The sequence below is a fragment of the Pediculus humanus genome, genomic scaffold (assembly GCF_000006295.1).
Source record: "Pediculus humanus corporis 1103172108215 genomic scaffold, whole genome shotgun sequence".
Classification (NCBI taxonomy): Eukaryota; Metazoa; Arthropoda; class Insecta; order Psocodea; family Pediculidae; genus Pediculus; species Pediculus humanus.
Window position 1 is genome coordinate 193,579 of NW_002987785.1, and position 13,689 is coordinate 207,267.

Below are 13,689 nucleotides of genomic sequence, written 5' to 3' on the forward strand. Positions count from 1 at the left end.
TAGTAATTCCTCCTTCGTTTCATCTTCTTCTTTTTTGTCTTCTTCCCCGAAAAAACTGCCATATCTACAACCACTTTCATTTTAAGACGCTCGAAAAAAAATTATTTTCAATTTTAAAACAAATTATTTCTTGCGAGGATTTTTTTATTCCGATCCCTCCTCCTCCTCCTCCCGCGTCGGCTATGAGTAATTGACTGATTAAATTCCCTCCGGTATCGATTTGGTAAATTCCACCGTCGCCATCTTCATAATCGTCACCGTCACCATCATCATCGTCGTCGACGTCATCACCATCGATCGGTGTCTCAATACCACTTTGCTTATCATTTCCGTGAAATTTTAAATGCGTCGCGTACGAGTCATTCGTCGCGAATTTCTCCCCGCAAAAATGGCACGAAAAAATTTTCTCATCCACGTGCAGGAGCAAATGAGATTTTAAAACGTCTTCCGTCGTCAAACTCAAACCGCACACGTGACAAATGAATTTTTTCGATTTTTCGTGAGTTTTCGCGTGTCTCGCAATGTCCTGAGCTCTGTTCACGATCATTTTACCGCACACGTCGCATTGGTTTTTCTCGACGGGTTTTCCGAAACCGTGTTTCTTTTGAAAATGAAACGACAAACTCGTTTTCGCCGGATACGATTTTCCGCACACGTCGCACAAAAACGGTCTCAAACCCGAGTGAACGTTCGAATGTTCCATCAAATACGATTTCGCATTGAATCCCTTGTGGCATATTTGGCAAACGAATTTCAATTTGCTCTTGTGCGTGTCTCTGTGGAGTTGTAGGCACCTTTTCGAAACCGTCGAGTACTCGCACGAGTCACATTTTAGAGTTTCCGTACCCGTGTGTATTTCCATGTGATATTTCAATTGAACGGATCTTTTGAAACTTTTACCACATATCTGACATTCGAACGGTTTCGCCGTGACGTGTACGATTTTATGCTTCCACAATCCGGCATAGGATCCGAATCCGACACCGCAAATTTTACACTTGTGAGGTTTTTCTTTCGTGTGCGTTCTCCGGTGTTCGTCCAAAACGCTTTTCCACATGAACGTTTTCGAACAATATTCGCAAACGTGTTTCTTCTTCTTTTTTTTATTCCCCTCTTTTTTCCCACCCTCTTGTATCTTCTGCTTCGTTTTTTTTTTCTTAACGATCGCTTTGTCGTTCGATAGTATAAATTCTGCAACGGAATAACTTTTCGAATTGCATCTTTCCTCTAGGGATTCCCGTAGTTTCGACGAGTCGTTGAGTATTTGAATGTTTAAAACGGGAGTCGGCTGCTGCTGCTGCTGCGGCGGTGGCGTCGTCATCCTCGTCTTTTCACTTAAATTTTCCTTTTCTAATTTCCTTTTGTGCCTGATTTTCTCGTCATCATCTTTTTCGTGTACGGTCGAATTATCATTATTATTGTATTTCTTTGAAATTGACCTGAAATTAAAATTTAATTAGAAATCGTTTTTTTTTTTTTTACCCCTCCCCTCCCCCACTTTTATATTTTTAAATTTCATTTGGTTCTATATCGATGAAGGAGAATTTTTTTAATGATTTGACCCATAAAAAAAAATTTTTTAATTTATTACTATATAAAAAACAAAAAAAAAACAAAAAAATATAAATTTAATTTTGTGTACATTTTAAAAATAACAAACAATATTGTTCAAATTATTATTATTATTATTATTATGACGTAACAATTGATTACGTAATCACTCTGTACGTGTAAATACTGCTGTTGCTGTCGCTGTTGTGAGTTTTCACGTGTTCTTGTAAATTGTTAAAGCTTAGAAAAACTTTTCCGCAACTCTCGCATTCCAACGGTTGTACCGACACGTGAGTTCTTTGGTGTACGACTAGACTTGACCGTTGCGTGAAAGATTTATCGCAAACGTTGCACGAGTAGGGTTTCTCTCCCGTGTGAGTCCTGTTGTGAACCCTGAGAAGGTTTTTGCTCACGAAATTCGTTCCGCACGTGTCGCAGGAAAAGGGTTTTTCACCGGTGTGCAATCGTACGTGAGTTTTCAACGATTCCCTGTTCGTGACGGCTTTTCCGCAAAAGTGACACACGTAGGGTTTTTCGCCCGTGTGCATTCCCTTGTGTCTCACGAGGTCTTGCTTACGATTGAGTATCATTTTACCGCAAAACTGACACGGAACTCGTCCCCTCGGCTTGTAATTCGGATCGTGTTTCATTTGTTTGTGTATGGCGAGACTGTAGCGCGCCGGATATGATTTTCCGCAAATGTCGCACAGGAAAGGTTTGTCGCCCGAGTGTTTGTTCATGTGCTCGAGCAAATACGTTCGAGAATTGAAACCCTTGTTGCAAACTCCGCACACGAACCTGTCCCGGTTCAAGTGCGTCGCTCTGTGAAGGTTCAAATAGTGTTTCGACAGCGTGACGTATGAACACATGTCGCAATTCAACGGCGTCGTGTTCGTGTGCGTTTCCTTATGATATTTCAATTGTATTTGATGTTTGAATATTTTATTGCATATTTCGCAAACGAAAGTTCTAGAATCTTGATGCACGAATTTATGCCTGCTCAAACCCGCGTGAGATCCGAATCTCATGAGGCAAATTCCACATTCGTAAGGTTTTTCTCCCGTGTGAGTTCTCCTGTGTTCCACGTAATTACCGTTTCTTTCGAAATTTTTCCCGCAAAATTCGCACGTTATTATTTTTTTCGTTTTCCCCCTTTTTTTTTTTTTACCACCCTTACCACTAACGTTTGTCTCGCTCGCCGCTTTCCCCGCTTCGCCGTTATTTATTTTTTCCGTTTTATCATTTCCGGTTCCGACGTTTTCCGACGTCACTTTCTCGTTTCCGTCTCGACGACAATTTTCTTCAGCCGCTTCACCCCTTGTCGTCGACTCATCGCTTTGTTTGTTACGTTGTTTATCCGCCATTTTTTTTTCAATTATTTCAACCAATAAATTTTCTATTTCTTTCCTACGTTGAACCCCCGCGGATTTTTTTTTTTCCCACTTGTTTTTTCTCCTTTTCCTTTCCGGTTCAGTTTGTTGTCCGAAATCGCTTTTCTTTCTTTTTTCTCTTTCGTCCCGTTTTTCCTTTAAACACCATTTTCCCTCTTCAACACAAACACTTTTAGACGTTTCAATTAATCTAAAATTAAAAAAAATAAAAACGTAAAAAAGTAAAAAAAAAAAATTAAACTTTTTCGTGTTCCGTAATAAAAAAATTTTTTTTTTTTCGAGGATATCGATAAAACATACATACAACAAATAAACAATAATAATAATAATAATTTTTTTTTTTTATTACAAATCAAACATTTAAATTAAAAAACAAAAAAAAAAAAAAATCGATCAATCGATCCATCGATCGATCGATCGATCGATCGGATCGATTAAATCGAATTTATGCGTTTGTGCGTTTTCGATTCAAACCATTTTGTGACCGCTTCTCTTGTAATGTTTTTTCAAATTGTGATGAGTTTTGTACGCGTTTTCGCACGTCACGCACTTGTACGGCCTGTCACCCGTGTGCGTTCTCATGTGTATCGTGAGCGTGCTGTGCTGACGAAACAAATTCCCGCAAACGTTGCACACGTAGGGCTTTTCACCCGTGTGTATCATTTTGTGCCTTTTCAAATAAGCCTTTTCCAGAAACGTTTTCCGACACACGTCGCACTCGTGTTGTTTTTCACCGTGAGTTCTCCGGTGCATGGGAAGGTACGTTTTGCTCACGTTTTTACCGCAAATGTCGCAAACGCTTTGCTTTTCCGTCGCGTGCGTGAGATTTATGTGTTGCGTGAGGAGGCTGTCGAAGGGATAGGTTTTGCCACAGAGTTCGCATGTGAATTTCAAACGGGACGGATCGTGTTGCACTTTTTTATGCCACCCCAAACCGTGTTTGTCTTTGTAACATTTATTGCACTGATCGCACTTGTACGGCCTCTCACCGTGCGTCGACATGTGAGCTTTGAGTTCGGATCGTCCGGGAAATTTTTCAAAACACGTCACGCACTCGTAAAATGGATTGTGTTTGTTTTTGTGATTTTTCAAAAAGGCAAACTGAGACGCGGAATACTGACAGTTTTCGTAATCGCACTTGAAAGGTTTATCCAACTTCAAACGTTTTCTCTTGCAACGTTTTTTCCCGCTGTCGTCAAAAATGTCCGGAACGTTCGAGTCGTCGTCGTCGTCGTCGACTTTTGTCAAATCCTCCCCCAGGTGTGCCTTCACCAAATGTTGTAAAATTCTTTTCTTCGATCCGAAACATTTTTTACACACGTCGCATTCGCAAAATGTTTTCCCTTCCCCGTGTCGTTCTCTGGCGTGACTTTTCAAATCTTCGCTCCTATCGAAACTTATTTTACACGGATCGCACTTGAACCTTTTCTCGACGCTTTGGGAATTTTCATGTCGTCTTTTTCCACGTGGATTTCTTCGCGGTTTTCTCGGAATTGATTGCACGTGTCGAATAATTTATCACACGTTTTGGATTCGCATTCGATTTCCACGTCCGCATCATCGCGAGTCAATTTCACGTGACACTTCAAACCCTGTTTTCCTTTGAATTTTTCCCAACACAAATCGTTCTCAAATTCTTCCCGTTTGAATGTTTCACCGGAAACATCCGATTCGTTGTTCACTTCCGTTTGTTTCAAATGATGAAAAGTTCTCGGTGACGTTTTCATTTTTGATTTTTTTTTTGCGCTTCCTTCGACGAGGGCTCCGGGACTCCGATTTTCCTTGTTCGGATTTGCTTTTCCCAAATACTTCCTCTTGTTCTGTTGTTGATCTGAGAATTCTTTTTTCGATTCGGAAACGACTCGATAGCAACAGTTTAAGAGTCCCGTCCCACTCGACGTATCCCCGATTATGGTTATTTCGTTCGAATGATGACGTTTCGTGATGTGCAAATACAATATCATTTCCGTACAAAAACTTTTCCCGCAGATAATGCATTTGTAATTATTATTAACACATTTCGTGTTGATATTTACGACATTTTCATCTTCTCCCTTCCTGAAATCAAAAAAAATTTAAAAAAAAAAAAAATGTTATATCAAACAAACGTGTTTCATACTAATTCTAATTGTGATGCGTGACCACAATCAATCACCACAATTCATCACCAAAAACAATTTCAAATCAATCCTAATCAATGACACAAAACCGATACAATCGATAATAATAATAATAAACAACAACAACAACAGCAAAAAATTTTCAATTCAAAAAATAAAAAATTTCTATTAGTAAAAAAAAAAAATATATAAAAATAAAACAATAACAACAACAACAACAACAGAGTAAAAAAAAAAAAAAAAATAAATAAATTTTACACAAAAGTTTATTATTATTATTATTATTAAATAGGAATTGAGCTCGGTGGTGACGTTTACCCCTACCCCTCCCCTCCCATCCCATCCCTCACGCCCCCACCACTTCTTTCCCCTCCCCGAAGAGAGAGAGAGAATAAGTCACGTGGTTAAAGCTTTTGCGAATGAATCAGTACATCATCATTTGATTCGTGGCCTTGTGATTTTCATCCGCGTGAGTTTTCAAATGTCTTTTCAACGAGGATTTCGACGAGAGAGTTTTCCGACAGTGCGCGCAACACAAATCCGACTTGTTGTGACTCCTCATGTGCCTGTTGTACTTGCTCCGAAGGTCGAACGTTTTCTGACACGGTTCGCACGAATACACGCTCGGCCAGTGAACTTTTTTATGCTTTCTAAGCGAGAGTTTCGAATTGAACGTTTCCGAACACTGCGAACACTCGAGACTTTCCCTGTTGCACTCGTCGTGACTCAATCGAACGTGACGTTTCATGAGCGACACGGACACGAATCCCTTGTTGCAGTGAGAACAAGCGAACGGTTTCTGACCCAGGTGATAGCGCATGTGAAAGAGGAGGGGAGTGCTTTGAGTGAATCCCTTGCCGCACATTTTACAAACGAACGGTTTGACTTTCAAATGTATTTTCTTATGGAGCCTGAGTATTTTCGACGTGACGAATGATTTGTCGCATTCGTCGCACGAATACGGTTTGTTACCCGTGTGTATCGCGTTGACGTGTTCGTACAACGTTTGACGACTCGTGAGCGATTTTCCACAGTGACTGCACACGTAGGGTTTTTGACCCGTGTGCGTCATCATGTGAGTTTTCAAAGAGTGAGAATATGCGAATTGTTTCCCACATTCCTCGCACTGCAAACGTTTCGACGGTTTTTTAGGCTCGTAATTCGGATTGTGTTTGATGACTTTGTGTTTGCCGAGAGAGAGTTTCAAAGGGTACGATTTGTCGCACATGTCGCACTTGTAGGGTTTCTCACCCGTGTGTATGTTCTGATGTTGATTGTACAAATCCAACGAGAAAAATTTTATGTTGCAAACCAAACAAACGTGTTGTTTCCCTCCCTTTTTAGTTTTCCCCTCCTCTTCTCCTCCTCCTCCTCCTCCTTCCTTTGACGAATTTTCCGCACTTTCTTTCTCTCCATTCATTTTTTCCAAATGTTTCATTATGTGTTCCCTGCATTGTTTTTTATCCGCAAAACAAGCACCGCACGTGTCACAAGAATATTTCACGTCATCCGAATGCTCCTCTTTTAAATGTTGACTCATTTCCATCGTTTCGTTAAAATCAATTTCACACTTATCGCAACGTAAAGGAAAAGAACGACCATTTTTCTTTTTTTTTTTAATCACGTTTTTCCGTAATGATTTTCCTTTCGGACATGACGACGACGACGACGACGACGATAATAATAATTTTTTACGATAAGGACGTTTCGCGACGGTTTTCTTCTCACTCCTTTCATCGATCATCGTTTTTCCAACGCGATTTCCATTTTTTTTAGCACATCTGCAAGAAAAATAATTTTCCAATGTTAAGGGTTTAAAAAAAAAAAAAAAAAATTTTTTTTGCCCTATCCCCCTACCCCTTCCTTTTCTCCCTCTCCTTCTATCTCTTTCTCTCTCTCTCTCTCTCTCTCTTGTTTATTTTATCCAAATGTTGCTTTTTCACAATTTCCTTATATTCTTCTTCTTTTTTCTCTTCCAAATCTCATTTTCAATCAATCAAGGAACCTTATCAGGAAATATATAATTATTTAAAATTTAAATATCAATTAACATAATAATAATAATAATAATTTCCCATTTAATTCAATTTAATAATAATAATAATAATAATCATATGAAAAAATAACATAACAAAAACATAGATAGAAAATGTGTCGGCGCGGTGCGGTGCGGTGCCTTATTCAATCATCATCATCATCATCATCATCATTTTGTCGTCGCCATGACGCAAACATTTTCCGGCGAAACATTTTCGTCGACGTAGAAAATCAATTTACCGGAAAATCCGTGATCTTCCAAATATTTCAACCTTCCCCGATTAATTATCATTTTACACTTTCGACCGATTTTTTCTCTCACTTCTTGCGTCAGACCGAATTTCCCATAACGATCCGGATCAACGTTCGCGTTCGACGTCTCCCTCTCACATTCCGACGATTCTTTTTTTTTTTTTTTTTTTTTTTCCCTCCTCCTCGGTTTCCCAGATCCGCACGTCGCCCAACTCGTTATGCTGCAGAGAGCGGAAAATTGTCGCGGAACGAATCCGACGTCGGTGAGAAATTTCTTTCCGACGTAACTCGACCACGAACACCTGTGATGACAACAGAACGCCATGCACATCCCCGTTATTTTCAATCCGTTCTCTCGTCCTCTGACCAAACACCTGAGTGCCAAATCCGTCGCGGCTCCGCACAAGTGTTTACACACTCCTACCACGTCGTTTCCCGACGCGAGCGTAGATATTTTCCAAAGATCCACGTCCGCGATATCCGCTCGTATTCTCAACGTTCGTATGGGTAAATTCCCTTTGAGCTTATTGTCGGATTTGTGTCTGTGACTCGCTTTGTCGATTAAAATGAGACAACAATTTTCCTCGTTTTTCACGGCTTGCGATATCCAGTAACCCAATTGTCCCCGACCCGCTCCGAATTCCACGTACGTCACGCTCGATCGTAAAAAATTATTTTCCTCCATGTTTTTCAATATCGATGAATTTTGCATCAAATGTTTTTTCGCGTTCGTTCCCATTTCCCCGTCGTTGAGTGCTGGTGCCACGACGTCGTGCGACAACACCTTCACATCGCAATCCTCCAACCCTTCGCTATCGTAAACGAAATTGATTTTCTCTATTAGACTCATGAGTAAATCGTCCGACACGGACGATATGGAATATTTGACGTCTTCTTCTTCTTCTTCTCTTTCATTCTCGTCGTCGAATAGATTCGTACCCGGTTTTATATACTCTAGGGGATCCCCCGGTCTCGAATTGCATTTTTTCATATGTTTTTTCAATTTGCTTAAATAACAACTGTGTTTAGGATCGTACGGACAAGGAGTTCTATCACCCTTTACTCCGTCGTTTCCGTTTCCGTCGCCACCGTCGCCGCCATTTTTCCCAACTCCGTGTTCAACGCAATATTTCGTTCCCGATTTTGCCAACATTTTACAATGTCTTTTTTTTCTCTCAATGTAAAATTCACATTTTAATATTTTTTCACCCACCATCATAGACCTAGAAAAGACATCATTCCATAAATTAATTTTTCTTTAAAAAAAAAACCGCGTAAACTTCCAAAAACAAAAAAATTAAATTTAAATTTAAATTAACAAATAATTTATTAATAATAAATTCTCAATTTATTTCACAATTTACAATTAAAATAATTTTAATAAATAAATATTCATCTCATCTTAATTTAAATTAAGCAAACTGTTTGTCAAACACGATTCTTGAGCCTGGAATTGTATTTCCGTCGGATTTAAAACGTAGGCGGCAGCCATGGGAACTTGAACGTGATACGATGATATTCGTGTTAGTGATTCGTGTTGACTCGTCGGATTTTCCATTTGTCCGTGAATGGGGTTGTTGTTGTCCCGGGGGAGAAGGATTTGAGTCTCGTCTTCTTCTCCCTTTTCCAAATCCTTCGATTCGACGAACGTCACGTCGCATTTGTCGTCATTTTTACCCATCGTCGACTTTTGATGACTTTTCGAGTGTATCGACAGCGACGATTGCTGCGTGAAATCTTTACCGCAAATCAAACACGCGTAGGGTTTCTCTCCCGTGTGAGTCCTTTCGTGTGCTTTGAGTAGAGTTTTCTTTATGAACGCTTTGCTGCAGTAACTGCACTTGTGAGGTTTTTCTCCCGTGTGTATCCGAACGTGATCCGCGAGCGATTCTTTCGTCGACACTCTTTTACCGCACGTGTTGCACGCGAACGGTCTTTCGCCCGTGTGAGTTCTCATGTGTTTGTTTAACCTGCTCGGTGCCGCGAACGACATCGAACACTTGTCGCAGTGATAGTTTTTCGTTTCGACGCGACTCGTCGAATTATGCGAATTCATGTGATAGTGAAGACTCGATTGAAACGGGTAACATTTTCCGCACACTTCGCACTTGAACGGTTTCTCGCCCGTGTGAACGTTCAAATGATTCTCGTACTCGTGTTTGAGGTAGAAACCTTTTTTACACTCCGAACATGTAAATTTATAATCCGCAAAATGCCTCCTCTTGTGCAAATCTAAATTCGACTTTTGGTAGGCCGCATACCCGCACACTTCGCACGTGAAGCACTTACCTATCGTGTGCATGCGTTTGTGTATGTACAAAGCGTTTTTCAATTTGAAACGTTTGTGACACACGTCGCACTCGTAGGGTGTGCCTCCGACGTGCGTTAAATAGTGTTTCGTGAGAGTTCCGTTCGCCATGAACGATTTTCCACAAACCTTACACTTGAAGGGACGTTCTCCCGTGTGTCTCCTCTCGTGAATGACCATTCTGTGCAACACTGCGACGTAATCGCAAACCGAACACTTTCTCGGTCCTCCTCTGTCAATCAATTTTTTCTTTCTAACGTATTTTTTCTTTTGCGAACAAACCTCCTCGACGTTTTCCGATCGAACAACAACTTTCTGTTCTCTAGACAACAACAAAAAAAAAAAAAAAGAAAAAAAAATTTAAAACGCATAAATGACTAGCAAAGAATATTATATTAAAAAAAGGTTTTCTAAATACAACTTTTCTTAACGAAACCTAAAAAAAAAAAAAAAACAATTATTATTATTACTATATTGAAATCTATTTAATTTATAACAAAAAAAAAAAAAAAAAAAACCTTAATTACTGTTTTTTCCTTTCACAGATGCTGTGGCATTTTCAACTTAATAACGACAAGGGTTAAACCTTCGGAATTTTAACAGGTAATAATAATAATAATAAATTTAAAATTTTACACTTCAAACACTTTTGAACGTTAAAATCACTTTAACCGCAAAGTAAGTAAAACTTTCATTTTAACCACTTTAAAATACTCAAATTTAATAATAATCATGATAATATTGTTATGATGTATAAATCCATTGACTTTTTACAAATTATTTAACAAAAAAAAAAAAAAAAAAAATTCGAATTACGCCCACGTAATTTCATCTAAAATCAAAATGAAAATATTCGAAACGCGATTCGAAAACACCACCCGAATAGTAAACAAACAAACAAACAGACGACACAAAACACGTCACTAGCGCTACCAACTTGTCCGTCCGCCATCTTGAAAAAAAAATTAGTTCTCAAAACGGCCACCAGATCAGTTGTCGCAAACAACTCGTCGAGTTCACACGCACATGCGGGGTAAGGTAAGGAAAAATTTTTTTTTTTTTTTTTTTTTCAATTATTATTATTATTATTATTATTATCAATTACGCGAGTTTAAACGTTTAATTAATTTCACATTTAAAAATAATAATAATAATAATTACGACGGCGGAAAATTCGCGGTAAAATTTAAATTTAAATTTTTTTTTTTTTCGCGAATCGTTTTTTTTTTTTTTTTTTTTATAACGACAATAACGTTCCATAACGGTCATTATTTAAACAAAAAAAAAAAAAATTAAATTGCAAACTTACCTGCATTAAAAGAAATTTCAACTACATATTACTCGATAAAAAAATAAAAACGGAAACGGAAATGAAAAAACTGACAAAATTAAATTAAAAATAAATTACAAACCTTACTTTACCTTATAAGAGTACTTACCGGAAATCTATCATACCTTTTAATCGTTTTACAGTTTACCTTACCGAAAAAAAAAAAAAAAAAAAAAATTCACGCAAATGTAAAAAAAAAAAAAAAAAACGCGGCATTTTCAAAAAAAATTTTAAAATTACGAACGGTAAATTTTAACGGTTTTTTTTTAAACGGACAAAACGCGAACGGCGGTTAAATCGCGCACGAGTAACTGACTTCATGCTAGTGTGACGACTGTACTTACCTTACAAACACTTTTGATTGTCACAACTGAACAAGAAGTTTTTGTTTAAAATAACATGATAATAATAATAATAGTTTTTTATGTATATAAATTTAATTCACAAATGAAAATTCATATCGATTGATGATTTATTTTAAAAAAAAATGTCATTCGAAACCAGTTTAAATTTACATCGAGACATGATGACATTAATTAAATAATAAATCATCAATCGAGATATGATTCAAACAAAGTTTTTTCAACTCGGGTAAATTTTATTCAACAAGTTTTCATGATGTTACTGTTGTTAACATGGATTGTTGTGTCGAGTTGAAAAAACTTTGTTGTGATGCATTGTAGTAGTAGTAGTAGTAGTAGTAATGTTGTAACTTACCCACTGGTGGCAGTTTGCGAATTAGTCGAATTAATTGTTTTACTTGTTGAGGGCGCACCAGGCGCTAGGAACTCTCCCTGAGTTGCATGGGGTGACTCTGTCGTACCAGTACCAGTACCAGATCCATCTAATTCGACATTGACAAAAGTTGTGGGTTCCAAAGAGCTGAGAGGCTCATCATCCGAATCAGTCTCCGGTTTGCCACTAGGAAATGGCTCATTGTCAGACTCTGCTTCTCTTGCTTCAGCCAAAACAGCTTCTACTCTACTAAGACTTTTAGCCAATTCTGAGCAAGGATCTTGCTCTAAACTTTCTTGTTTCACGTTCTGAAATGAATATGTAAAAATGTTTAAAATTGTTGCTTGTGAAGGTTATTAAAAAAAGATGGAAAATACGTTTGTTAAAACTAACTGGTTCGGAAGGTGGAGGAGGTGGAGTCGTCGTCGTCTTTTTTTCCGCGGCTTCTCCAAGCCATTCCAATAATTGTTTTTCCGCGTTAGCAGTCGTGTTCCAAAATTGATATAACATTTCGACTTTGTACATGCAATCATCACATATTTTTTTTGGAAGCTTGTCATCTTTTTTAACCTGAAAATAATAATTAGAATATGAAATTTACGGTTTCCGGTGTGTGTGTGTGTGACTACTGACTTTATGGATCACGAGAAGGGGGCGAGATACAGTCAGGAGGGGAAAAAGGAAAAGACCACGCCCTGAGAACATTGAAAAAATAAAAATGATGAAGATGCAAAACCAAAGATCTCTTTGAAGAAAAAACATAATGAAAACGAAGGATAAATGAAAAAGAATAATAATGAGAAGGGAGTTGAGACCGGATTTTTGGCCTAGACAATGAGCGCGTCATGACGCCGTAAAGATAGGCACCCACCTTGACTGGAAGACAAGCAGCTATTTTGAGAAATATTTGCCTTATATCTCCTTCTCCTTCGAATATAGGTATTTGTACTCTATCTTTAACTAAACACAATCTACACAATTCCATATAATTTAACGCAGACATAATTTATCCCTTATCCCGTACATCGGTGCAGATAATTCCTATCGAGAAAAAAAAAAAAAAAAAAAAAAAATTTTTTTTTAACACAACGAACGCTTCCTTTTTTCCTATCTGACTTTGTACAAAATGACCGCCGATCACCGTCATCAGCGCTATTTTTTAACAAGTGGATAATATTGTAACTAATCCCATTCGACGCCCTTTTATTTTAAATAAATAATTTTGATAAATTTTTCTCGTCGAATAAAAGAAAACTCGATGAAAATAAATCGTTTATTATTTTCGACGTGTTTTTAATGAAAATTTTCAGTTTTTCAAAACGTGCAAATCTCGTTTTTTGACTTTGAAAAAAAAAATAATTTTTCCCCGCAGGAAATCCTTCCGTATGTCTTGATTGTGATTGGTTAAAAAGAAATTGTCAAACGACCAATCAAAAAGTACCTTGATATAATTTTTTTTTATTATAAACAAAATGTATATTTTCGATTAAGACATTTACTTTGTCACATATAATAACCGAAGATTAATTCGTTTTGTACCATTTAAATGTAAAAAAAAATTAAAAATGTAATCGTTTTTTCATTACAGATTACATTCTTTAAGACTGATGGAAATGGAAACGTTTCACGAAAAAAAAAAAATTTTCCTTATCAACTTATTATTGTTGGTCGTGGAGGACCACGCCATTTTGAAAAAAAATTTATCATACGCTCGATGCATGGAATGTTTTATTAAACGGAAAATGAGATTGAAATGATACGAAATTCAATACCTCTTTCGTTTTCTGAAAATAATTCATTAATGAGACGGTAACAATTTCGAACGAATGCACACCTGATAATTCTCATAACCGACCATTTAAAAAAGATGAAAAGGAAACCTCTTATTAATTTTTATAGCAATTCGTCGAATAATGAAAATGGAAAAAAGAAATTATTATTATTATTATTATAAATAAGAAAACG

General features: G+C 37.5%; 2 protein-coding genes across 2 annotated transcripts in view; both read right to left on the bottom strand.

Moving 5' to 3' along the window:
* The window catches only part of Phum_PHUM446350 (krueppel c2h2-type zinc finger protein, putative), a gene marked incomplete at its 3' end in the record, with an annotated part of 40,536 nt that extends 30,718 nt beyond the window's left edge, over positions 1-9,818 (bottom strand). Inside the window, 7 exon segments of the mRNA XM_002429616.1 lie at positions 357-1,011; positions 1,207-1,439; positions 1,714-3,095; positions 3,417-4,365; positions 4,377-5,000; positions 5,818-6,394; positions 9,029-9,818. Coding sequence (XP_002429661.1) covers positions 357-1,011; positions 1,207-1,439; positions 1,714-3,095; positions 3,417-4,365; positions 4,377-5,000; positions 5,818-6,394; positions 9,029-9,770 — 5,162 coding nt within the window. The 5' untranslated portion in view covers positions 9,771-9,818.
* Positions 9,819-11,702: 1,884 nt separating this feature from the next.
* On the bottom strand, positions 11,703-12,727 carry Phum_PHUM446360 (uncharacterized protein; the record flags this gene model as incomplete). The annotated part of the gene is made up of 3 exons (XM_002429617.1): positions 11,703-12,032; positions 12,118-12,294; positions 12,596-12,727. The coding sequence occupies 3 exons, from the start codon at positions 12,725-12,727 to the stop codon at positions 11,703-11,705; spliced, it is 639 nt and encodes a 212-aa protein (XP_002429662.1).
* Between the last annotated feature and the right edge of the window lie 962 nt (positions 12,728-13,689).